This window comes from Diabrotica undecimpunctata, chromosome 8 (genome assembly GCF_040954645.1).
Source record: "Diabrotica undecimpunctata isolate CICGRU chromosome 8, icDiaUnde3, whole genome shotgun sequence".
Lineage (NCBI taxonomy): Eukaryota > Metazoa > Arthropoda > Insecta > Coleoptera > Chrysomelidae > Diabrotica > Diabrotica undecimpunctata.
In genome coordinates this window covers 83,906,162-83,934,039 of record NC_092810.1, presented here as the reverse complement: position 1 = coordinate 83,934,039, position 27,878 = coordinate 83,906,162, and the positions used below count along the sequence as shown (strand labels likewise).

Here is a 27,878-nt window from a genome sequence, read left to right as displayed (position 1 = left end):
TAGAAATGTATTTGTAAAACTATAAATTTATAAACCAGTGACGGATGAGGTAGAATATACATTGATTAATGTTTCATTCAAATGTTACAGCGGAACCCGGAGAAAAAATCGCGTCTCCGTCCCTTTTGGAACAAGCCTCCAAGGCAGCAGAAAGCGTGGCAGATGAATTGGCCAGAGCAGAAGGACGGGAGGTGACGCTGTACGAAGATCCTGCTCCAACCCTGCAATTACTGCTTCCTGATGACGGTTTTAGTTGTGATGTTGTTCAAGGTGTGCCGCCTGGCTTGGCTGATTTCTTACATCCCCTCCAAGCTTCGGGACTATGCAGACTGGCAGCCCAACCAACTAGCTCAGGCCATTGGACTGTTTATATGACAGCGCCAAGACCCCCGAGCGCTTTAAGTACGACTCAGCCAGAGGTAAGTTACAAATTACTGTGCCTACTTCTTCCTTTTTGTTTAATATGCATTTACATGGTTTTATTAACGGGTTTAGCCGCGAGTTTTCTTATCTGATCATCTTTGCACTGTGAATCCAGAGCATAGATTGCGCGTAAGATAATTGACGCCACCTAGCCTGCACAACTATTCAAGATTCACGATTTATATTTGTCAGTTTAATAATACCTTGACAGTTTCTAATAAAATAAATTAAAAAACAAAGGAATCTGTTATAATGTAGATATTTAAGCGTGAATTAGAATATTATGAGAAAAACCTCATAAAACCACATATTTTTTGAAAACAATTATTTTTGAATTTTACAATTTTGTAGGTTCAAGTGATCAGGCTACATAAAGCTGGAGGCGGGATGGGCTTGTCGATAGTGGCGGCGAAAGGAGCAGGCCAAGAACGACTAGGAATTTATATCAAATCGGTGGTACCTGGCGGTGCTGCTGATAGAGACGGGCGTTTAGCCGCCGGCGATCAACTGCTCTCGGTTGACGGACAGTCTTTGCTTGGAATTACACAAGAAAAAGCCGCTGAGTTCCTTCAGAGGACCAGTAGCATTGTCACGTTGGAGGTGGCAAAGGCCGGAGCGGTTTATCATGGTCTAGCTACGTTGTTGCAACAGCCGAGCCCAACACCACATCGAGGTAATTATTTATTTTAAATATTATTTTCTTCATTTATTTTTCATTTAATAAGTTGAATATCTTTCGAAAATGACATTTATATTTCATTATTTTTATTAGTTTGTTTATATAACAAATTAGTATTTATTACACTTGTTTACTATATTTTTTATCATCGACCATAATACCTTATAATAAAATACTTTTTTTTATAGTTTTAACCATACAGTGTACGTATAAAGTCAGTCTCCGACTCCCAGCTATTTTCTGAGCTATAATACTGAAATTAATAAATATTTTGATCACTGAACTGAGGCACATGTACCTACATTGTTTTTATGTTTCAGTCATGTAATTATTCAAAATGACGAATGCTACCCATTTTCTTTTTTTGTTTTAAATGGCAAGTAATATTACATGTTCTCTTGTCGCACTCCCAAATTTTTGACTCCCAAATGACGATACACAAAATAAATACACAAATGGATAAATACTATTGGTATATGGGAAACTGGAAAAATAAATTAGCTATTTGAACATTTTCCGTAAATTTTGATAAAATAAAGGCAGATATCGAGCACAGTTTTATTAATTAAATCTGGCCCAAGTACTTTCGCTCCCTAGAGCATCTTCAGGGGCATTTCGTCAATTTTGGGCTATACAACAATCGCAGAATGTCATAAACATAAAATTATACATAACACTACACTAAACAAGGACAAATAGTTTAAAATTATTTAAAAAATAGTCGAAGCTACATTCTGGTCGGCAACGGGAGAGAGAATGTAGCTCTCTCATTCTTTCTCCTGTTGCCGACTAGAATGTAGCTTCGACTATTTTTTAAATAATTTTAAACTGTTTGTCATTGTTTAGTGTAGTGTTATGTACAATTTTATGTTTATGACATTCTGCGATTGTTGGATAGCCCAAAATTGACGAAATGCCCCTGAAGATGCTCTAGGAAGCGAAAGTACTTGAGCAAGATTTAATTAATAAAACTGTGCTCGATATCTGCCTTTTATCAAAGTTCATTTATTCGAGCATTCAACCTTATATAAATTTTCCGTAAAAGCTGAAAGCTACCAAATTATTAGTAGTTAATATGTTATTTATACAGTCGTCGTTTGCAATTAAACCCGTTTTAGAGTAATGCTCCAATCCCACAAGTTTAAATGCTGTGTATTCTGTTACTACGAGTAGATTCAGAGCCAATAATTTGCACTCACTTCGTCGATGTATATAAAACCAACGGACATGAGTACTAGATGGTGTTCTTAACTTACCCGATGCATTCGTTTTGTTTTTATTACCGGAAAAACAGTTAAACGCATGTTTAATACAGATACAATTGTTAAAAAAATATGCGTTTTTCATAATACAATAATTAATAGAGAAGGTATGGAACACAACCTGCATGATGTTTAATTTACAAATGAGCTGTGCGAGCCAAAATTGTACGAGAACAATTAAAAACATATTTTGTACAATAAACAGTAAATTAATGTTAATATGTTGTAATTAATTAACTTAAAATTAAATAAAATCATAATTTATATAGGTTTAATTTTTTATATAAATAAAATAATTCTGTAACGTTCTAACGTCAATAAATGAAAAAGAAAACACTACATTCTTGTTTAGAACAATTTTGAAACAATTTTTTTTCTGTAACAATTAAGTGTACTTACTGGAGAAACTACATTCTATAGCAATTTCGGATCACAGTTTCTTCAATATAATGTTATTGTGGTGACTTTTATTACTCTTATTCCAAATTGTTTCCGGCATAAATACCAAACCTATTAACTTTTCTTTGTCGACTTTGCGTTTCGATCGTAGAGTACCAGGGTCGAGGGTCGAAAAATACTAAGCTCGAATACTATGTTCCGATAACTGGCTGGAGGCTTTGCGCTGCGCTTGAATGTGAACGCTCACATTTAAAATAATTTGTTTGTTTGCATGTTTAGTATGTATAATATAATAAGGATTTAAAAAGTATAAATAATGGCCTTAGTTTTTTGTTTGTGTTTTGTAATTGTGTAATTTTATATGTTTATTTTAAATATTTGAATCCTTTAAAAAATTCTCAAAAATGCTCAAAAACAATATCACAGGATGACATGATTTTTGGTGTTTTGGATTTGATAAGTGTCCTTAGCTAATGCGGGTACCTTGATTTATTATTATACGGGTATCTTATTGATATTATTATACGGATACCTTATTGGTATTTTGTAAATTTTATTAAAATTATTTCTTTAAAATACTTGATACATTGATAGCAAATATTTTAATATACAATTTTGTTTATTTCATTTCAATGGCAACACTGTCGATGCCGTCAAGTTGACGGCATCGGCAGTTGTTTACGAAATAGTTAGGTAGCGTCAGTTGTTTGTAGCATCTAGTTGTGTTTTGTTTTCTGAATTCTGAGTATTAAATGTAAAATACATTTTGTTACGTGTGTGGTGATTTAACGATAGTAAAGCATCAACGAAACTTAACAGAATTTATCAAGAAAGCTTATCACGCTTACTTCGGTGTAAAGCTTGGTGATCAGGACAAATCTTGGGCTCTACACAAAGTGTTCTTTCAGTGTGTTGAACTACTGAGAACATGGACAAAAGATACACGCAGCTCTTTACATTCGGCATTCCTATGGTATGGAGGGAACCAAAAAACCATAGAGGCGACTGTTACTTTTGCTTATATTAAAAATAAGCATACAATTCAGTATTCTCATTTACCGTCTTATAAACGACTTGCAGCTCATGGACCAGGAATCCCCATTTCTCCACATTTTCTTCACACAATCTTCAGCGATCATCAGATGAAATTTATACCAACCTCAACAGTTTATCTAAGCGTAACTAAATGACTTTGGGCCTTTCGAATGATGCAACACAAATCTTAGGATCACGACTAAAAGATAAAAGTCTGTTGGCTCCAGGAACCACATTTTCTTGGTATAGGAATCGTGAAAAAGCGTTCGCGGAATATTTCTCCAAAGAGTGTTCACTAGTGTATTGTAATAATATTTCTTAAGTAGTCATGAAACCAGGAGCTGTCAATTGCGATTCCACATCATGGCGGTTATTTATTGATTCTTCTAAGAGAAGTCTGAAGGGTGTATTGTTGCACAGTGGTAATACTTATCCCTCGGTGTCTGTTGCTCACTCCGTGCACCTCAAGGAAACGTAGGAGAATCTTGAATTGTGGCTAAATAAAATAAAGTATATGCGAATACTGTTGGCAACTCTGTGGAGATCTAAAAATAATATCCATGCCTTTGGGTCCGCAGTCTGGATTCACAAAGAATAAATGTTTTTTATGTGAGTGGGCAGGTCGAGCACGAAATTTACATTACGTTAAGAAAGAATGGCCGCTCAGAGAATGACGTACCGGGACAAAAAAATGTGCAGCGTGATGCATTAGTTAAATTCTTTTGCCTCCCTTTACATAAAGTTAAGATTGATGAAGCACTTTGTCAAAGCTTTAAATAAACAAGGTGACTGCTTTAAATATCTCTGCGACACATTTCCTGCACTTTCTGAACCTAAACTTAAAGAAGAAATTTTTGTAGGCCCTCGAACCTTAAAATCGGACAGATTGTTTCAGAATACAATAACCCAGGATAAATCTGAAGCATGGAGCTCTTTCGTAGAAGTCATAGACAGATTCCTTGGAAACATATGTCTCCATGTCTCCAAACTACAAAAAAAATTGAAACCAACATGCTACAATGCCGTAATATAAGCATCAATCTTCATTTTATGGATTCTCACGTTAACTATTTTCCCAAAAATATTGGAAATGTCAGAAAGGAACAGGGATAGAATTCCATCAAGAGATAAAGGGCATGGAGAGATGTTACCAAGAAAGACGGGATATTAGACTGAGGGGTGATTACTACTGGTCATTGAAGAGGGGCTCCTTCAAAAATCCACGAAAACAAAACTACAAAACGCAGTGTTTATTGAAAAAGAGAACGGTTTTATTAAAAAAAAAACAACGATTCTTTAACGTAGATTACACTACATTGTTTTTTATCAAAGCTCAATTTTGTAGTGTAATTTTCTATTAAATATAGTTTCAATAAACATTTTCTCAGTACTTTTGGCAGTTTGGCAGAAAAATTTCGAACACACTTTGCCTTAAAACTTGACGTGGTGAAAAAAAAACTAAGCACAGATTCGTGGTCATCACATTTCAATTGGTATATGACACCTGTTAAACTTAAAACACTTTGTAATGAGAAAAACTGTGGGTTCGTGTATTTAATTCTTTGACACAGTAATATGATGTTTGGCACAGTTTATGACAATTTATACTTATTTTAAAAAAAAAACAAGCAACATAAATGCACTGGTTAAGTTTACTTCTAGAAACAACACCATCTAATATTATCCGTTGGTAGTATTGGTATTGATCTGAGAATGGAGTGCAAATTGTTGACTTCGACACTAGTCACACAATAAACAGCACTTAAACGAATTGTGAGTTTTGACCATTACTCTACAACCTAGCTATTTTGGACTTACATATACCACAGTTTTCATTATTTTTTAAAATATCAACATGTTATAATTCTCCTGTTGATTATAAAGAAACATATTTTATTTTTAAATTTCAGTTAGTAATGTAGTTTGTTTTTCTAAGCAAGAATATGCAGATGCGTCCATATTCATATAAATCAATATGGGAAGTATTAATAGATCTTTATTAGTATTGCTATATATAATATCGCTAAATAGTAGGTCATGTGTATCAGAGTAATTGCTACCCAACTATACTAATTTTACGAACTGCTCAACATTACTCAATGAATCGTTTTCAAATAAAAGATAAACCCTAAGTTTTATTATTTCATTTTTCATTTATCTAGATTTAAGTCAGTTAATGAAATAGTATCCTTACTTTTTCAATTAGTTTTATTAAAACACCTGCAATATTACAATATTTCATCAAAACTTTAACTCAATGACAACTACTCAAGAAGTTAATTAATACTGTTACTTAATCTGTTAACTTCTTGTATTTATATACATTTTCTGACGTTCCAGACATAACGAGATATTTCGGGATTTTTAGATGACATCTCCAACATTCTACATTTTATATTCGTCAAGGGACATTTTTTATATGAAGTCTTACACAATTGCCGTGACACTGCTCCTTATATTATTCGTTTTTGCCTCGAATAACTGGTCTATCAGGGACCGACTAAAGCCAACAGGGTAGATCAATTCCATGGTATGGAGCTAATCTCTCGATATGAACTACCTTGGGTTTACTTCTAGCTGAACACTGGATGCGGTTGGTTAGATCGTTTGTTTTTCTGTAGGACAGTGAACGGACCTTTCTAGTTTCGTTGACGTTTCGTACAAAGTCCAGAACATTTCGGATTGTATAACCCTACTGGACCATCTCTTTCGAAAGTTGTCCCAGTAGCATGCATGTCGAGCCTGGTTTTGGCTTTATCACTTTAAAGCTTCAAACTTCTACATCCAATTCAAAATTTTCAATGTACATCAGGGATGAACGTTTTTCTTTGCAGCGAGGCAATCTTCCGAAAATGAGAGCTTGAGGATGCTCCGTTTCTCTTCCAGTGATTATCATCGATGGAGAATAACCGGTTGCTTCATATTCGGAACTTCTATAGGCTTACAGGAATAGAAATAGAGGAATTAAAGTATCCCAATCTTTTTGATTATCAGCTACAAACATTGATTGGCCATTTCTTCTGATTTGGGATGTAGAGGCGTAAGTGCGTTTTCTTGATACCCAAGATTTTTATTAATTCTTGCCATAATTCTGATTCAAAATTACAACGTATTTTTTGAATGCTTAGTACTTTGAATACACAAGTACTTGTTTCCTGTTTCTTTCCTCGGTAGTGGACCACAAATATCCACTACAAGTCGTTCAAAAAGCTCTCCGGAGAAAGATACTGTGCCATTTTACCACGACTTCTTGTTCTGGGGCCTTGTCTACCGTTACATAAATAGCATTTCTTACACCAATCTTCTATATTTCGGGAATAATTGATTTAGTAAAATCTGTCTCGAACTCTGGCAAGTGTTCTTTTAATTCCAAAAATGTCCCCCAGAAAGGCTGCTATCAAGTTGTTGCAACACACTTTTAATGCGTGATTTTGGCAGTACCACTTATTGAACTGTACGCACTCCATCGGGACTTTCCCAATTCCGATATAATAGACCATCGAAAACATAGAGATTCCTATTAAGCCCGACATGCCTTTATAGTTACACTGTATTTAGTTATTTTCTGCCAAATATATCTCATTGCATATATAAGCCATTCTCGTATGACTTTTCATATGTGACCTTTCATTCTCGTATGATAAGTCATTATCTTTTGACTCTTTTTAAGGATTTCCAGGGAAGTCTGATCATTGTCTTGTTCCTGCTTAACAGTGGTCATCCAGAGACTTACTTCTTCGGTAATATTATCTTTTTCCTCAAGGTGACACTGGTTTTCCACCTTTAATTCATTCAAACATCTTGGAATTTTTGTCAATGTGTGTGAATTGACACCTGTTCTCTTAACTTTTCTATTTCATTTTTACTAATCGCTGGTTGCTCCTTCAAATGAGCAACTTCAGATTCCCGAGTATCTCTGTCCTTTCTGTGATCAGTTGCGGGAAATCGATTTCTTAGAAACCTATATCTACTAGCTTCTCGATGTCAATCTAGGCGACCTTATGGTCTCAATATTTGGTTCTTCTTTTCTTGTGTGGTATCGGCTTCTGCAATTATTTTGCAAATATCCTATGCTGATTTTTGTTGAAGATTTTGCAGTATGCTTAACATCTGGGATAAATAGGTTGTTGGTTATCTGAGGTAGTGACTTCCTCATTTTCTCGAAATCTTATTTCGTTTAATTTTGGGCGAAAATTAGTGCTCCATTTGGCGTTTTGTGATGTTGTAATCGGAGAGCATATTTTGTAAATCATTTTGTTGTACTATTTTATTTTCTAAATCATTTTTTATACCATTCTCTTGTTCTTTTAATTTGTATATTCTACTAGCAATTTGACTTATCTCCCTACGCTTCTTCTTTACCTCTTTCATTTTTAAAAACCATGCGGGGGGTCCGGACGTATCCATTTCTTTATCAAGTTCAGTAGATCATGTATTAACCATTAACAATTACTTAAAATCTCCTTTAATTTCACTGCTGTCACCAATATTTCAAGTCTTATTATGCTTTTAATCAAAAGACTTTACTTAAACTTTCAACTTCCTGTGTTTATATCACTTTCTGACGTTATATATATGCTTTCTGACGTTCTAGACATTCCGAGACATTTCGGATTTTTCGACGGCATCTCGGACATTCTAGATTTTTTAAATACTTCTTCTTTTTCGTCATGGGACTTTTTATATACAGATAAATTTAGTTTAATAATAAACAGGTTTTTTTAAAAACTGATTTGATTTTTAAATGATTTCATCATATTTCTATGATGAAATCATATGATTTTTCCCATTTTTTTTTTTGTAAAAAATTGTAGAACAATAGAGTCACATTTATTGAAGTTAACGTAATTTTGCTAATGAAAGAAGTTTTACAAGTCATACATTCATTAGTCATCTTCACACTATCTAAGTGTAGTTGTATAGGTCTCAAAATATTATATTTTTTGTGCATGCAGCTTTGGACAACTACAAGTACTACTATGAGACCTATGATTCGACAGAGTCTCTTCACAGCCCTCAATATAACCCGCAAAGAATATTCACCCCTCCGGCCACTAAGCCAAAAAATAACATTTTCTTTAATTCGGACGATAGTTTGTTCAAATCTGAAAAACGTAAATTTACCATTCCTCGAATCGAAATAGAATCAGACGAGCCAGTATTCAACCTGCAGGTTACCGATTTTTCAGAACCGTGTCCAAAAAATGTTACACTGACTTATGACGAAACCGGAAATCAATTAAAAGAAGAAAGAATCGAGGAGTTTTGTATTAAGCCAGAAGCAAAGACACTGAAAGATAACTTTGCTCAACAGAAAAGTTTTTCAATTGAAGTTAATGATAGTTCCTATGATATTGACGATATTAGTGAAACTGATAAGTTTTTAAGCATTGGTGCTAGACGATTTCGCCAACAACGAGCTATTAGTTCCTCCTTACAAGATCTGTCGAGTTCCACTTCGAGTATAAACAGTGTGGTATATGAATCTAACTTGGATTTGAGCCAAATAGACCCAGATGCTACTATGAAACACAAGACATGGAAGTCTCCTTATGAGATACGCCACCGGAATGTTACAGACCTGGCCAAAAAGTTTGAAGACAAAGCTATCAGCGTCCCGACTCTTAATAAAAGGAAGTACGTGGCAAACAGAAGTAAAAGCGTGAGTGAAGAACGACTAAACGATAAACTGACGGAGTATGAAAGAATCGAGGTTTTAAAGCTGTTATACGACTGGAGCTTGAATGGTTCAGATTCAAAAACCGAATGTAACTTGAAGCTTTCAGGTGACAATGCACCGACGACTGTTAAAAAAGAAAGGGTTAAATTTAACTCAGAACCAGATTTGTCTATAAATTCTAAAGAAAATAGTTTGATAGCTGTAACCAAATTCTCTTCCGACCATTCGCTTACAAAGAAAGCACCTCTGGACCAATTTTATCATAATTGCGAATACAGGAATTGCATTTTTAATGTAGGGACCAAAGAAAAAGACTATTGTGCGCATGACACCAATAAATATAAACCGAGAGGTATACTAAAACAGTCCAAAGATCCCCCAGACCAAGTAGAATGTCTTAACAATATCACCAATTTACAAAAGAAGCCTAAATATAATCGTAGACATAGTGAAATTATTGACGTAAAGCCTTTCAATAATCAATTAGTCCGTTGTGATAGTTTAGAGAGACTTAACGACCTGCACAAAAGTCGACACAAAAAATTTCCCGACTCGTACATAGTTACAAGACGTAACAGCACTAGGAAAACGATACAAAAAAACAATAACGAAAATATCAAATCTCCCAAAAAGTTAGTTATACGAAAAAAATGCTTGCCGAAGACATGGAAAAGCTGTTCGGATATAAAAACAAAAAAGACGGTGCGCAAGTGTTGCAGATACGCCAGAAAGACTTGCCCAGTATTAAAGAACTGTTCGGATTCTCCTAAAGCTGCAAGGAAAACTCAAAGCTGCACATGTATAGAACAGGACGAGCTAGATCAAGCTGCAGCTGCTGATAGGTTAGGTGCTTTAGAGCAAGTTGCGGGCGCTGTTAGTCGTAAGATTAACGTTTATCTGTTGCGCACTTTTTATTTTGCAACTCCCTTAGGTGAAAATTATTTAAAAAAACTTAGTTAACAAATCTGTCATCCTCAAAATAAATCTTTAATCAGTCTGAATGTAAAGCTCAATATTTTTCACTACCTTTTCTCTATTGCTTTTTAAGATCAAAATGTCGATCGATATAGTATAGTAATACGGGACTTGTTAACATCCAGAAAAAAGTATAAATTAATTTCAATAAATAAACCTGATCACGAATCAGAAAAATAAGAGCGATATTAAAAAAAGATTCATATTTTTATAACTGTAAATATGCTTATCATAAATAATACGAACAACAAGAGGAAGTGAAAATTAACAATCTTTGAATTTGTTAGGTTAACTATAGTTTCAAAATTATAATTATTTGTAAATTTTGTTGTGATTTTCACCTAATCGTACGAACTAAAATGATAATTATTATTTTGACTGTCGATAATAATTGTCATTTCAGGTCTTTGTATTTTTAGATTCAGATTTGTATTTTTATATAAATATAGTTTGCAGCTTTTAGATATTTTTAGTTCCTCTTATCTAATAAAGGGAATTTTTAGATTACTCAAGCGGTTGTATACCAAAATAGTGGCGATATTAGGCCTTAATTTTTTTGAGGTTAGGTCTTGGTTTAAAAAGTCAAACGCTTGGAGGAAATATTGGAGCTTTCCGGAAATAATTGATGGATTCGACCGTTACTTGATGGAAATTCATTTTATGTAAACAATAAAACACTGAAAACTTTGTATTCAAAACTTCCACAAAATTTATTTTAAACTCTTATCACTACAGCTGTTTCGGCTGATTGCCTTTCCCAAGTGATTTATTTTTGGCATGCGTTTATAGTCTCTTATAGTCAACAGTTTATAGTCTCTAATGAAATAGGTTGGGGAGGGGAGAACTGTTTGTCTCAAGTTGGTCATTCAGATTTATATCTGTGTTTCTTAATTTGTTGATTTCCATAGATTCTAACAAAGATAGTTTAAGGACTTTATTTTGAATGTAAAGAATTTTAAATTAGTCATTAAAAGAATGATTATGATCTAGAAGGGGAAGTGCGTACGTAGAATCTGTTTTTCTATTATTGAAAGCTCTTTTATGTTCTGCTATTCGTTTATTAAAATTGCTACCAGTTTGACCGATGTAAGTTTTTGGGCAGTCGCCACATTTAAGTTTATTTTGGCTCTTGTTGTTTTTACTATATTTGCCTAAGTTGTTATTTGTTCTGAAAGCTGGTGTTATTCCTTTCTTTTTTATGTGTTTGGCCATTTTTGTTGATATTTTGCCTGTATATCTAATCGAGCAGAAGGTACTGGGTGTTTTCTCTGGTGGTGGAAATACTAATTTCAGGACTTTATTGTGTAGTTTTTGATATAAAATTTTATTAATTGTTTGTTCGTCTTATCCATTGTTTACTGCTATTTGCTTAATGATATTTAATTCTGTGTCAGAATTGTATTTTGACATCGGAATTTCTGTTAATCTATGTAACATACTATGATAGGCAGTTTATGTTGTGTGGGATGGGATGATAAATTGTGTATAGTCGTGTCAGTATGGGTAGGTTTATGAAATATGGAGAAGTCATGTTTGTTTTTAAGTCTGATAATTTTTAAATCTAAAAAATTTATGGATTGATTTCGTTCTGTTTCTATTGTAAATTCAATATGACTATGAAGTGAATTAATATACGATAAAAATTGGTCGAGTTGCCTGTTAGTTCCTGTGAAACATACCAGTACGTCGTCTACGTATCTCCACCAATATAAAAACTGTTTTAATTGGGATGTTTTGAAATCTTTGTCTCTAGATGATCCATAAAAATATCTGATAGCAATGGGCTTAGAGGATTGCTCATTATAAGTCCTGCATTGTTATTTGTATATATTTCATTATTAAATTCAAAGTAGTCCTGGTTTATGCAAACTTCAAGAATATGTAAAATTTCAGATGTAATGATTGGATTTGTACTATTTTGGTCTAAAAGGTTTTTTACTAGGATAAAAGTTTCTGTAGGAGGGATACTAGGAAGAAGATTTTTTACGCCAAATGAAATTAATCATTAATTTCATATAATTATATATATATAATTAATAATTAATTATATATATAAATTAAGGATCACTCAGAAGAGTGGTGGGTTTTTTCGGTCAAAAGGTGGAGAAAAAAGACAAAGTTGATGGCTACTTCATCTATTTATTGAAGACGTTTCGCTTTCTTAATCAGAAAGCATCATCAGTTCATCTATATATATATATATATATATATATATATATATATATATATATATATATATATATATATATATATATATATATATATATATATATATATATATATATGTATATATATATATATACTATATATATATATATATATATATATATATATATATATATATATATATATTAGAAATGATTATTTCGACCAAAAAATAATTTATAAATAAGTTCGAATTATCGGGTAAAGTGGTGTGTAATGAAAATCTTTCGTTTTTCTAAATTACTCAATATTTCGCCATTTATTTAACAGCTTCTTCAGGAGTAAACTAAAACAATTTGAACATTGAAACATTATTCTTCTAACTTTTCTTTTATTGTTATTTTTATTTTTACATTTGAAATAATTTTAATTGTTTATCGTATAGCTGTAACGAACGTTCTTAAGACAATTTAATCTTGACATTCAATATTTCAAATACTTCAATGTCATTTTTTATTTGCGAAATCTTTTAAATTCTGTAAGTGTTTTAAAATGTATTTGTACGCCATTTTTTGTAATGTTCACATTGTTTTAGTTTACTCCTGAAGAAGCTGTTAAATAAATGGCGAAATATTGAGTAATTTAGAAAAACGAAAGATTTTCATTGCAGACCACTTTACCCGATAATTCGAACTTATTTATTTATATATATATATATATATATATATATATATATATATATATATATATATATATATATATATAGAAATTTATTAGTTATATGGAAGAACAAAGTCGGCTCGACAGCTCAGCGCATCAGCAGACTCATTTCTAAGTAAGTAGTTCAATAGGTTGATGGTTCGAGCCACATACCGGTCAGAGAAAATTTCCATCGCACAGTATAAAATGCAACGTGGATCTGTGACTTTTGAATTTAGCTAACTCACCAGTCAATCGAGTCGCCCGATAGATGAGTTATATTAGAAAGCGTTAAGAGATTAGAAAATCGGAGAATACATAAATGGACAAAGTGACACAGTTTTCAGGCGGAGTTATTTATAGACAGAGCTGTACTAATTCAGGAGAAACACAGGAAACACCTATTATAGGGGACAATGATTTTGAACAAATTGAATGTTTAATTCCTCCTTTACTTTACTAAAACCTGAGTAGCAAAGAGGACAGCACAGATTCGTCTAAGAAATGACTTCTATAAAAAATCGTGAGTTTGATCATCACATGGCATAAGACTATTATATTCAAGAGCATGACGATTAAGAAATCTCTTAGTGCAAGTCTTTATATATAAAATTTCAATTTTTTTTCTTATCTTTCTTTTTTTCAGTTGTCGTTAATTGTGTGGCTGATATGTAATTATCACTAGATAATATTGCAATACTTATAACTTATTTTATTCTAGCTTGATGTCTACCGAAAACGTCTATATGAATAGCTAATTTTTATTTTTATAATGTACACATAACAGAATATATTAATAAGTAAATAACAAAATAGAAATGAATGGGGAAAAAGTATACGGTGCATTTATAAATAATTAAACGATATTTTAGACGGTAAAAAATAGCTATTTGCAGTGACGTAATGTACTTAGGCGGATTTAGATCATTCACTTCCGGTGTACACCCGTTGATGGTTCACTGGTTCATCGATGATGAAAAATGTAAATTGTACTATCATCCAAATTGAACACCAAAAGTAAACAGTGAATGAAGTAGAATGCCTTCCTACTTTTAATGAACACTTTGGATGATTTATCAGAAATGACCAGTCTAAACAAGTCATTTTTACGTCCGGTGAAGAATGCACTGTTTAATTTGATTTAACATTCGCTGGTGAAGGCTTTAAATAGTATATTTCAACAATATATTATAAAATAATACAATAAAATATGGCCTTCCGTTAGAAAGACTACCAAACATTAATATCATTAAAGTTATTATAATTCAATTTATACTATAAAAATTTAAATTATGTTCCATTGCCACTGCACAATTTCAGTCCTAACAAACGCACTCCTGAAGCAATTTTGTTGTCATTATTGCTACATTAGGATTTTGTCACATCCAGTAATCCATTTGTTTTAAGTAGTCGCCACCTTCCTGGATGGCAAGCACATAGTCATTCGGGTCCCGGCTAAAAGTGAATCAGACTACTTTAATTACAAAAAGGATTTTAGTATAATATTATTTACTTTAATTATAATTTTCTGTAAATATATATGGGAACAAATGGAAGAGCCAATGATGCCCTGGTTTTCTGAAAATCGACGTTCAATGAAGCCTTGTAGCCAAATCTACTCCACGTTCCAGAAAATTGTGTTTTTGTGCAGACGCTGCCTTTCCATTGAGGCCTAATTTACTCGAGACTTTTTCAAAGCACCATGAAAAATTTTAGTGATTGTGACAACAGTAGTAAAAATAATCAAAATTCAGTGCCTTATACTATGGAAACATCTTTATGTACAGCCAGCCCAATTCCTACTAAACGTGGAAAGAAACGGAGATCTGATTGTACTGTGGATTCTATTCAAACAGCGATACAGAAACTACAGAATATCTCAGATGAGAACACAAATGTGAAGCAAATGCACAAGTTTGATGCATATTGTAACGGTCTTGCAATACAAGAGGAGAACATGCCGATTGAAAGGGCTCTCATCTGCCAATAGAAATTGTAAGCTGTTATGACACAAGAACCTTTATCATAATAATTTTCACCAAATCGTACAGGAGACAGTGTTACATTCCCTATTAGTATCTACACAACGACACCATCACCTACACCAAATTTTCCAGAACATCCTTCACAGGCTTCCATAATCTACAGTTCTGAAAGTTGTGGTTCTGCTTACCAAGACAATCGGGATGTGTTAACCCAAAACATTTACAGCATGGGTGGATTATATAATTTAAATGTTAATATAAATAGGTTACAAAAAAGTATGTTAATCATTTGTAATAAGTCAGTTGTTTAATCCTCCTAATAAAATCCTCCAGAACATTTAAATGGCTTTACAAACTTTAGGTATCATCAATGATACAAGGTTGTACTCTATATAGGGTCTTGAATACTAAAACAAGTACATGTAGTTAAGACATGGAGTGTGATTTGAAGCTTCAGTTCTGGAGGCAATGCTTCCTTGAAGACAGTATTGGCCCTCTGTAGGGCGAAGGGCCACTGAGACAAAATCAAACTGATGTTCAAATCATTCGCAAATGTGTTCGGTATGCCTGTAGATCTTCTCCAGCTAATTCCGTTAATAATTGTTGATGGTCCTAAATGTTCCTGGCGCTAAGTCAATGGCCATACCCACCAACGATGAGACATCGTGAATTTTTGGTTTTCAAAATTGTTCTACATTCTTCTATTCGGACTGATTATTTCTATTCCGAGACTTACTACTTGATGATGGTTTGACGCCATTTTGAAAATTGATGATAATGAAAAATTGGACAAATGTAAATAGCTTTAGATTTCACTTTTACTAAAGATGAACTATTAATTCATCTGTATTCCGGCACGTATTACTTGCTGATGGTTTGACGCCATTTTGAAAATTAATAAAATGAATGACAAATTTGGACAAATGTAAACAGCTTTAGCTTTCACTTTCACTAAAGATGAATCATCCGCGGTGTATAACCAAAGTGAATAATGTAAATTCGCCTTTACTATAGACGTATATATATATATATATATATATATATATATATATATATATATATATATATATATATATATATATATATATTATGAACTTAATATTTAGATTTTATGAGTCATTAAACAGCTCATATACTCGAATTAAGACAATGAATCAAACCAATCTTAATAAAATCCACTTTAATTGGATATTGATTGCGTCTAATTCTCAAGAAACGATTAAAGTGTTGTATTTCGTCAATTTAGTTAATTAAACAAAAAGAGTATAATATATTATCTTTACCTTGCCACAGTAAAGGTCGATTCAAACACATCAGTCCCGTCACGTCACAGTTCCGGCGCTAAACGGAACAGTTCCTCATAAAAAATATTCTTTCATATAAATATGCCGCCGGCGGTCACATTCGTCCATTGCCGAACAGTTTCCAAGCAAACAAGTTTCGACCTGTCTAACGTCCGACCGATTTTGTAATCTTCGCGACGATATTTTTTGATTTTGCCGGAAACATGTCTGGCGGTACAAGTGACCAAAAGAAAATTAACGACGAACAATTAATAAAATATATGTGAAAGTATAATATTTAATATGATTTGTCGCATGCGAAATACTTGGAAATTAATATAAAACATAAAATTTCAAAGGAAATTGGAGAAGAAATGGAAACACAAGGTAATGAACTTCTCTTTATTATTTTTATTTCACTGTAACAAAAAAAACAACATACAGTTTTTAAATTTTAAATTTTTAGAGCAATCATTGTCTAATTCTGTATCCTAGAAACTTTTCAACAGATTGGTCGCCGAAGAATAATCCATTTCAGGTGTGTACGAACAGACGAAACGAATAGTTCTGTGATGGGACGGTACCGGTTCGGCGCCGGAACTGCGACGTGGCTGAGGTGTTTGAATGGACCTTAGTCGCCATTTCGGCCTCTAGAGAATTCGGTTATCTCTCTACACTGTACACCAACACCTCTACAATAATATCTTCGATATAATCTTTGTTATATAATATCTTCAATATCATCGATGTAAAAAGTAAGATAGTCACTTGGTATGAAATCAGGAAAGTAAAAAGGATTGCTATTTTCATTTATAATGCTTGGTTAAAGTCATTGTCCATTAATTTAACGAAAAAGTATATTTTGCCGATTAAAAACAAGAATAAAAATTGTTTGATTCCTTCAAACTTACACTTAATCTTCACATTCTTTACTTAAAAAAGCATCATCATAATGATGTTGGTATCTCATAAAATCTAAAAGTTTTCTATAGTTTTGTTTTAAAGAATCTTAACATGTTTAAATAATATTTATTATTTTAACAGGTCCAAGACGGATGTCGGAGCGCGACCTGCCATCTAGGGTAGATTCTGAACGTTCTATCCCCTCTTCCAAATCAGTTCCTGCCCTTCACCAAATCCATTCCCCCCTCGTTAATGATCAACAACCTTCAAGGCCAAATCAGGCTTCAGCTTCAGATGTATACAGTCGAACTTCCTCAAACAACAGCATCAACAATAATCAAAATGGACAAGTATTAATGAATGGAGGATCAGTGGCTGCCAATACGGCCTTGAGGAGTAGATCCACGCACAATTTGCATCAACAAGATGGAGGGTTTTATCAGAACTTAAGCGTTTACAGGAATAAAATTCCCAGTCCTCAACAATTGGGAGATAGGTAAGATAACTAGCTAACTATTTACTAATAATTCTCAGTTAAAAATTGTTTTGAAAAAGACATATATTTTTTTACACACTTATGACAAATGAATGAATGGAAAAGAAAAGAATTTTGGAAGTGTGTAAAATATTTAGTTCCTAGCTGAGTGCTTTTGGCTTACAAAGCCATCCTCAGAGCTATAGTCAAATTTATAAAGTACCACTACTAAAGGGGATCCCATTTGCTTCGTGATGCTGCTTCAACTCCAGACAGATGGTCTGATACTAGCGGCCCATGTTGTTCCTATTTTCCTGTTTAACTTCGTTGTTTAATTGTCCGACCTTTAATTCCTTGCTTGTCTCTTCTCGTCTCCCTTCGCGCCTGATCGAACATTTTTGGTCATAACTGATATTTTGTAGTGTACAGTCTAGTTAATACATGGTAAACTCGAAATTTTTTTTTTGTTATTCCTAGCCGTTACAGGTCGAGACTAGAAGAGATACACATTTCGCTTATACAGTGCTCCGGCTTCTAACGTAAGCCCATAGCCTCTCACTCTTTGCAGGACCTGAGACCGAGAAGTTCTTAATTCCCTTCTTTCCAAAAATTTCCTTACCCTCTTGTAAATCCGCGAGGGCGGAGCCAGTCAGTCCAGACTAGTGGAACCAGTAAGCCTTGCCCCGCTCGCAGGGATAAGTATTCCCTAAGAATTGTAGAGGCATTGATAAGGAGATTGAAACAGACGTCTTCTACAATGGTGACAGCCTCTATCAGAGTGGAGACAATTCATTAGAGGGGTTTATTCGATTCATTTACAGCTTCAATCCTAAATTATCCCACCGCTGTCACCATTCTAATAAATTGGGGGGGTTTAACCATAGACGGCGAAAAACTTAACCATCTCCGTTTAGCAGATGACATTGTCCTTATCACAGATGATTTAGGAGAAGCCACAGATATGTTAAATGAATTGGACCTTACATGTTTTAAGGTGGCCCTCAGAATGAACTTGCCCAAAACTAAGTTTATGACAAATATAATCCCCAATAACCATTTAACTATTCAAAACAAAGTGGTAGAACTGGTGGAAAAATATACGTATTTGGGTCATGAAATAAGAATCAGCAGGGATAACCAAACATGCGAAATCCAAAGACGAATTACTTTAGCGTGGGTAGCCTTTGGAAAACTGCGAGACACACTTAGGGCCAACATACCAATTAGCCTTAAAAGAAAAGTATTTGACCAATGCGTATTACCGGTCATGACGTATGGGGAGGAAACTATGACTCTAACCAAGACTACGGCTTCGAAATTAAGAGTGGCACAGAGACGAATGGAACGATCTATGCTGGGAGTGACGTTGCGGGACCGAATAAGAAATGAAGATCTGCGAAGAAGGACGAGTATTGCTGATGTTGTGGAACGCATAGCGGAACTTAAATGGAATTGGGCAGGCCATGTAGCGAGAATGCATGACTCACGAAGGACGAGTAAAATTACACATTGGAGGCCAAGAGCAGACAAACGTAGTAGAGGAACTCCACCTACACGTTGGGCTGACGACATCAGGCGTATCACGAAAAATTGGCAACAAAGAGCACAAAATCGCAAAGAATGGAGGAGTTTAATGGAGGCCTATGTCTAGCAGTGGACGTTATAAATGAAGGCTGGATGATTATGGTGATTAGTGGTTAGTAAATTCCAAGCTGCTCTACAAACAGAAAAGACCTAATGATTTCATATCTAAGATAACATATCTGTGGATTAGTAGTCCTAGTTTTGGCTATCTTTACAATTAAAAAATATTTGATGATTATTTAGGTCTATAATCTCCGATTTATTTGTCTGATTACCGGTAAGTAGATCAAATCTTCGACGACCGTGCCAGTCTAAGACTGAGTCTCAGCTGATCAGTGCACCACCTAGGATATACTGGGTGGGTAGTGACACCCACTCACACATAAAAACACGCGCTCGCATACACACCAAAACACATACGCAAATGCACATACACACAAGCACCATGCTAAATCAACAAATTACCAGACAGTCGCACCACAACTGGGTGTAACACCATTGTCCCCATGGGATTCATGGCATTGTTAATTAATTACCTAAGCGATGCCCCAGAGAGCTGCCGAGCTATGAGGAATAGCTTTGGCACGGTATAGGCGTATTGTCGTATCTCACAGCATGTGTCGTACCTCCCAGCATGTTCTAACTCATGTAAACAAAATGGACAAAAGGTAAAAAGACATCGCCCGAAAGAGGACACAGAAATTAGTTTTCAAAGGAAAGGCAATCAGCATAGAGGCAATCCCGGTCGTCGTCTCTGTCTCTGCCACAAATTTGTCTCAATGACCCCAATGAGGATCCAGAATACAGGCAATCCATTAGCAGAGTTAAGTAGCTTCTGCAGAACTTACTGCTAATATAAGAGGGTTCAATGTCACCTTAATAGAAGACCAGGGTCTAATTTGAGTTGACAGAGTTCTTATATATACCAGGTCTACAGTCTGACCGGCATTTGACTGCAGTATGACCGGCATACAACGGCATACAAAAAACTTCAGTGAGAAGACCTTAAGAATAAACCTTTCCTTAACGTAGTTGTCTATGTTATAGGGCATAAATAAATACAAGTGACTATTCTAATGTATATGTTTATGGTGAAATAATTAACGATATACATGTTTTCTTCTAGAACTTCAGCTCTTCGCAGCTCACAAAACTCACTTCACTCATCCATCGCTAACTCTCAGCGCCCTTCTTCGGCATATTATCCTCCAGCCTCCTCTATAACTTCCCGACCTAACAACCTCCATCAGTCTATACCTAATCTCAAAAACCCACCTAATATGTACAGACTTCAAAATGAGGAAACTTCCAGAACAGGATCCTTTCCAAATGTCCAGCACAGTCCAAATTACTTCCCTGCGTATTCAAAAAATAGTTATCCCAGCCCTGAAGATACTAAGGTACCTTATAACAACACTTACATGGGGCAAAATCAGTCTTATCCGAGTCCCACAAACAGTTCTACACAAGGATATCCGAACAGCGTTCAGCAACCTCTGCATATTAACCATAACTTACGACAAGAAGAAAGAAATCAAGATGTAAGATACAACAATGGAGGTTTATTGCTACGAGAAGACGTTTTTAGACAGTCGCAAAATAGACACGAGGAGATGATGCGGTAAGTAACAACTTAAACACCTTATTAATTCAGCGAGTCAACCTCGTCTATAATACACTTTTTGGTCCTTGGTACTGTGACGGGTAATATATTACTTTACATGTAAGTCACCTTTTTACATTATCTCTTTTTACTCTATATTGAGATGACGTATTCTTTTATGCCTTTGTTCTTACATGTATGGGCTAATGCTGTTTTTAAATACAAAACGAAACGCTCCCGCTTATATATGGAATAGTTAACATCTTAGCTTGTTCTTCTTTTTTCCTCTTATCTGACTGAGATCTTGCATAGTTATAGTGTGAAAGGTATTTCACCTCATTCCTTTGTTGAACTCAACAGTCTTCCGGGTCTTCTTCAGGGCTTCCGAGGTCTCATTCTCCCGAGCCCCCAGACACTACTACACTGATCACTAACCAATGCATTAATGATACTGGGAGCAGCGTACGGTTCATTTATACCGCCGATGGTAACGTGGTTTGGGTGGAGGTTGGCGTGGGGATTGTCGAGAGGTTGGCGCGAACATTTCTGACAGTAGGATTTTGATTGGCGGGTGGAGCGGACGATATTTTTTTATGAGAGGTACCCATGTGAAAGGTAACCGGATGCCGTCATGTCTTTTATTGAGACAATTTGGCCTTCTTTCAATTTCTATGGCTTCTCGGGTACTTCTTGGTTTATAGAAGCGGACGCGTGCTATGGTTTTGGAGTTTTCAAAATCAATTTTGTGACTTGTATGAAGATGGTGTTGACCTAGAGCTAAAATTTAATCGGAATTGCGAACAGAAATGGAATGTTTTGGAATAAATCCTATTTTGGATTCTACGATTTGTTTGGCCTATATAAGATCGGGGGCAGTCTGCACAAGGAATGACAGTTTCTATTTGGGGATAAATATTGTCTTTATTCCTCTCAATTTAACAATTTGGTGGATTTTGTCAATGACACCTTTGATGTAAGGAAGAAAAGCTTTTGTATGATAAGGGTCTGAGTCTTTGGATTGAGATTTAGTGTGAGTTTGATGTCGTTAGATGCACCTGACGCCTTTGGACGTGATTTGAGCGGTAACCGTTTTGAATGAGAGCTTGTTTAAACTAGCGAGCTCAGCGGGTCTACTTGTATCATTCGCAAAGGCGTGACAAGAGTATTAATGACTGAATTAATTTCTGAAGGTGGATAATAAGAGTTGGCATGCAAGTAATTTTGGTATGGGTGGGTTTTCGATAAACAGAGTGAAGAAAACCTTGGGATTGGTTTTTCTTTATAATAACGTCGAGAAACGGTAGGGATGAATCAATTTCTACTTCTATTTTGAACTGTATACTAGGATGTATACCATTCAGATGGGTTTGAAAAGACACCAAAGCATCCCTGCCATGATGATAAATGACGAATTTATCGTCATTTATCGATGAATCAATTTCTACTTCTATTTTGAACTGTATACTAGGATGTATACCATTCAGATGGGTTTGAAAAGACACCAAAGCATCCCTGCCATGATGATAAATGACGAATTTATCGTCAACATATCGTAGCCAAGATGTGGGTATGAGCATTGATGTGGATAGTGCTCGGGTCTTGAATTCTTCCATAAAGATGTTGGCAAATACTGGAGATAGTGAGGAGCCCATTGGGGCACAATTTATTTATCTGTAGAATTAATTTTTAAAGATAAAATAAGTGTTGGACATACAATGTTTAATAATGAGAGATAAGTGGTCTTGTTAGATACCTACTGTATTTAGTTTTCAGAATGTTAAGAGTTTTGTCTATAGAAATGTTTGTAATAAGTGAAACGATATCGAAACTTACTAGAATGTCTGACAGTGAGATATGTTATTGTTTAAGAAGTTCGATACAATGAAAAGAATTTTTGACTAAGGATGAAGCATTTTCGGCGAGAGGTTGCAGAGTTTTAGCCAAGTACTTGGCCAATGGTTGTGTAGGGCAGTTGTACATACTGACAATGGGACGTAGAGGAATATCGGGTTTGTGAATTTTTAGTAGGCCATCTATTCGAAGTGTTTTGGAAGACTTTTCATGATGAATTAGAATTATTGTTTTATGTCAACAGGAAGAGAGGTTTTATTGATAATGGCTTTTGTTGTTCTCTCCAGGTAGGTTGTTGGATTATTAAAAATTGGCCTGTAGTCTCGAGTATTAATGAGATTTGAGAGTTTATTAATGTAAGAAGAAGTGTTTAGGATGACGGTGGTATTTCCTTTATCGGCGGGAAAAATGTCTAGATTTGGATTTGACTGAAGTTCTTTCAGGTCTTTTTTCTCGAATTGGCTAATGTTAGGAGTAGGATTGTTTAAGTTTCTAAGAACTCTATCGTTGTCTTGTCTAGTTATTTCAGCATATTCGGAAGGTAAACTCGAGATGGTTTCTTTAGTTTGACGTATGATTGTCAATAGTCTCAATTGGAATGTTACTTGGGGTAACAGAGTAATTGAAACCTTTTGCTAAAGCTTTAGTGACAATGGTCGAAATAGGATTATCAGAAAAGTTAGGAACCACTGTAGTGGGTTTCAACGTTGTAGTTTTTGGTTCGGCAATTAGATGCGCTAATTTGCACTTCTGAGTTTCAGTCTTAGACTCGAAAGTGTTTAGAGCTGTTTGTGTTTTGATACGGTCGAAACTGTCCCATGATATAGAACCTACATTGATAGAATGAATAGATTACCAGATATTTCCAGAGATTCAAAATATTGATATTTGTGAGATCTAGTTTTCGTCTAGTGGAATTAATAGCTTTACGGAGAAGCGCAAAACTGGTCTTTATAAGAATTTGGAAGATATAAGAAGAAGAAATATGGTATTTGAGTTATCCGCTCGTAGAGGCGAATAAAAATTTCCGTGGTTAGTATAATTAAACCTAAAGCTAACAACAGTCTTCCGGGTTGAACCGCGTCGTGATAATCGACGCGCCGAGCTTTATTATAATTATACTAACCGCGGAAATCTTTCGAAACGTATATATATATATATATATATATATATATATATATATATATATATATATATATATATATTAATCTTTGCATATAAGTTAAATAGTAAACTCTATAACAACCCTGACATCGTCATCCTTCCGGCCGACAAAGGTGTCACCGTCATTCTTAATTCTTTTAATTATTTCGACAAAATGTTCGAACTTCCTCAATTCCACAGAATACAAATGCGTCCCAAACGATCCCACCACCTATCTAGAAAAAACGACCAAATTCATCATAAATAAGTCTACTCTAGCTTCAGACATCAAAAAATCACTATACCCAGAGAAAAATCATCCCGAATTCCAAAGATATACGGTCCAAAAATTCATAAGCCCAATCTCCCCCTAAGACCCATAGTCAGTGCATACAACTGCCCCATTTAGAAATTAGCAAACATCTCGCTTTATTCTTACAACCATTAGCCGAAAAAGCTTCTTCCTTTGTCAAAAACTCTTTTCATTTTATTGATCTTCTTAAAAACATTTCTGTTTCACCCTCAGATATACTAGTTAGTTTTGACATTGTTTCTTTGTTCACCAACATAGCCATCGATGAAACCATTTCCATCTTGGACTCTAAACATCAAATCCCCAAGACACACTATCTCTTATAAAACACTGCATGCCTAATACATACTTTTCATTCCAAAATCATTTCTATCGTCAAATCAAAGGTGCCCCAATGGGATCCCCCCTTTCTACCGTAATAGCTGATATTTTTATGGAACATTTCGAAATAGCAGCCCTGTCCTCATCAAATCTCAAACCCGCCTGCTGGTTACGGTACGTTGATGACACCTTTGTCATTTGGCCCCATGGTAAAGACACATTAGATCTCTTCCTCTCCCACCTGAATGGAATACATCCTAGTATTCAATTCACGATGGAAGTTGAGTCTGAAGCATCTTTGCCATTCCTTGATGTTCTTATTCAGAAAAAGCCACCTCACAGTTTTTCTTATTCCGTGTACCGGAAACCCACTCATACAAATCGTTATCTTAATGCCCAGTCACATTATCACCCCGCCCAACTCAATTCAGTTGTCAACACTCTCATTTCTCGTTCAATAAGACTTAGAGACACCAATCATAGGTCGTCCGAAATCAATTCAATAAGGCAAACACTCTTACAAAACGGCTACCACAAAGCCCAAATCAATAAGAGCATTCAAAAACATCTAAACCCCATTCCATCCAAAAAAGAAACCTTGCCGCCAGATCAACCCAAAATCTTTCTACCTTTTATTAAAGGTGTCACTGACAAGATCAGTAGAACTCTTCTTCCTCTAGACATCAAAACCATCGTCAATACTCACTCCAAGTTGTCCAATCTCGTCAGATCCGTAAAAGAGCAAATCCCCAATGAAGACCATGGTGTCTACGAGATACCTTGTTCCAGTTGCCCACGTACATACATAGGATGGACAAACCGACGAATCCATAACCGTATTTACGAACATTCTATATCAGTCAAACACTCCGATACTACTTCAGCCCTAGCCCAACATCTTATTGAGACAGGCCACAAAATCCGCTTCTTAAAATCAAGAATCATCCGTGGAGCTATCGAAATTGAAAAACTTCCTAACAGCTTAAATACGCGCGATGACGCTAAACGACTACCAGCAACATGGCGACCCTTGCTTCAGCGACCTACCGCCCACACCGCTCAGGCCACATCAGTTCAGACCACGTCAGCACATAACGTTCCCGCGCATTCTGAGAATATAAAAGCAGCCACAGAGGGCAAGACCGGCCGTCACTCGATACTGAGCAGTAAGCAGATTGAGACCTTAGTGCCGTTTGACGGTTCCCCCGGTGACCCCGAACTCGAACGGAACCGTATCACTCTTGACAATGGCTCCGAAACGTCGAGTTTTTAATTCTTAACACGGTTCTTTCCGAGAACTTAGTAATTTTCATATATATATATATATATATATATATATATATATATATATATATATATATATATATATGTTATAACTGTTTTGGATGGGTTGGAGTCAATAAAAGGGCTATTGGTTAACTATTTTTTTTATATCTCGAGCTTTCAATTGTGTTTACAATTATTATCAAGAGCTAAAAAAGACAAAATATCTTACAAGGTTGAACTAGAAAGAAAAAACAATTTTTTTGTTAACTTACCAAATAAAAATTAGTTTAGTAAATAAAAATTGCTGCTAATACATCTTAAAAATAATTAATATAAAAATGTCCTAATCTAATAAATGCTTCTCTGAAAATTTTTAGTATAATTTTGAAAACATTTTTTTTAATACAAAAACAATTGAATTTATAAATAAGTTAAAATAGCAACCAATTACAAATAAGCCTCAATGTCATAAATGCCAACTTAAAAATTTTATTTTTGACAATTATATTGCCAAAAATAAAATTTCGTTTAAACATTCTTTTTTGTTTAGTAACAAAAAAGAAGAAGATTTATTCACCGTTGACAGATGTCTAAAAAAATGTAACAGATATATGGAGAATTAAATATGACATTTTACAAGTTTTATATATAAATCATAAAGAAAGAATATTGTTTTGTATAAAACTTAATGAGGTCGCTGGTTAAATGATATTCGATAAATAATAATAACGAAAAAATGGAATAATTTGTTTGTAAATCAATTAGCGAAAAATAGCAAATATAACTGTCAATAAATTAGGAAATTAACTGGTCTTACTCATTATTGATGTTTGTACAAAGAAAGACTTACCTTTTGAAATATTTGAATCGTAGCCAAAGAAATCTCGTTGGTAGAGCGTCGGGGCGCCGGCCGGCGCTCGATGGCGAAGAACCTATCACGCACTAGGTCTGTCTCGTTCGATGTCTTGAGATGAAGTGTCTTTAGATTGCAGGTCAGAAAAGAATCTTTTGGCCGTTGGGTAGAAGAGGGTACATCAATAAATCACCCTATTGTATTGTAATTGAGACCGTAATACGAAACCGTACACTTGTGTGCATCTTTGTGACACCGAATACAAAGGAGTCAAATTCTCCGCATTTCAAACATACTACATGAGACAACCAGTTTGGCAATTTTACGAAATAACCGGAAACAATATGTTTTACCAAAGTCGTTAGAATACATAGCATTATATTAGATCACATTACAGTACCGTAACAGAAATATTAATATTAAAAATATGAAAAGAAATAGTACATACTTTCCCAAACAAATATAATTATAAATTTTGCTTAGATTTTGAATTTCAGATCTTTTGTTTAAATTATTATCACTTTTGCTAATACAAACCATTTCCAAAAAAGTCCTTTTAAATTTATTACTTTCACTACATAAAATTTTAATGTTATCAAAATCCATAATATGGTCTTTATCGATTACATGCTCTGCCAAAGCACAAGATGGTTTTTTAATTCTGCAATCACTTTTGTGAGAAATAATGCGATTTGAAAGATTTCTTCCGGTCTCACCAACATATTCAGCCTCACACTGAGTACAACTAATGCTGTATACTAAATTCGTTTTTTCAAATTTGTCTATAGGATATTTAGTTGTAAGGTTCATTTTCATCTTATTTGGATGATGAGAGTAATAGCTTATAAATCTATTACTACATATGGGTTTTCTGAACCATCTGGTTTTCAACATATTGTCTGTATTTCTTACAATTCTCATGTCAAGGAATGGTAGAGAATTATCTACCTCTTCCTCAACTGTAAATTGTATATGTTGATTATGACTATTGAAAATGTTGA

At 34.5% G+C, this 27,878-nt stretch overlaps 1 protein-coding gene across 3 annotated transcripts in view; it reads left to right on the top strand.

The window, feature by feature from the left end:
* cno (adherens junction formation factor afadin) overlaps window positions 1–27,878 on the top strand; it is a 941,963-nt gene that overhangs the window by 867,678 nt on the left and 46,407 nt on the right. For 2 of the 3 annotated variants that reach the window (XM_072540540.1, XM_072540539.1), the window contains 4 exons: window positions 91–419; window positions 775–1,096; window positions 17,610–17,964; window positions 20,654–21,148. In XM_072540540.1, coding sequence (XP_072396641.1) covers window positions 91–419; window positions 775–1,096; window positions 17,610–17,964; window positions 20,654–21,148 — 1,501 coding nt within the window. Of the gene's footprint in view, window positions 1–90; window positions 420–774; window positions 1,097–8,753; window positions 10,336–11,188; window positions 11,191–17,609; window positions 17,965–20,653; window positions 21,149–27,878 lie in introns of all 3 variants that reach the window. The other variant, XM_072540541.1, reaches the window with a different exon arrangement.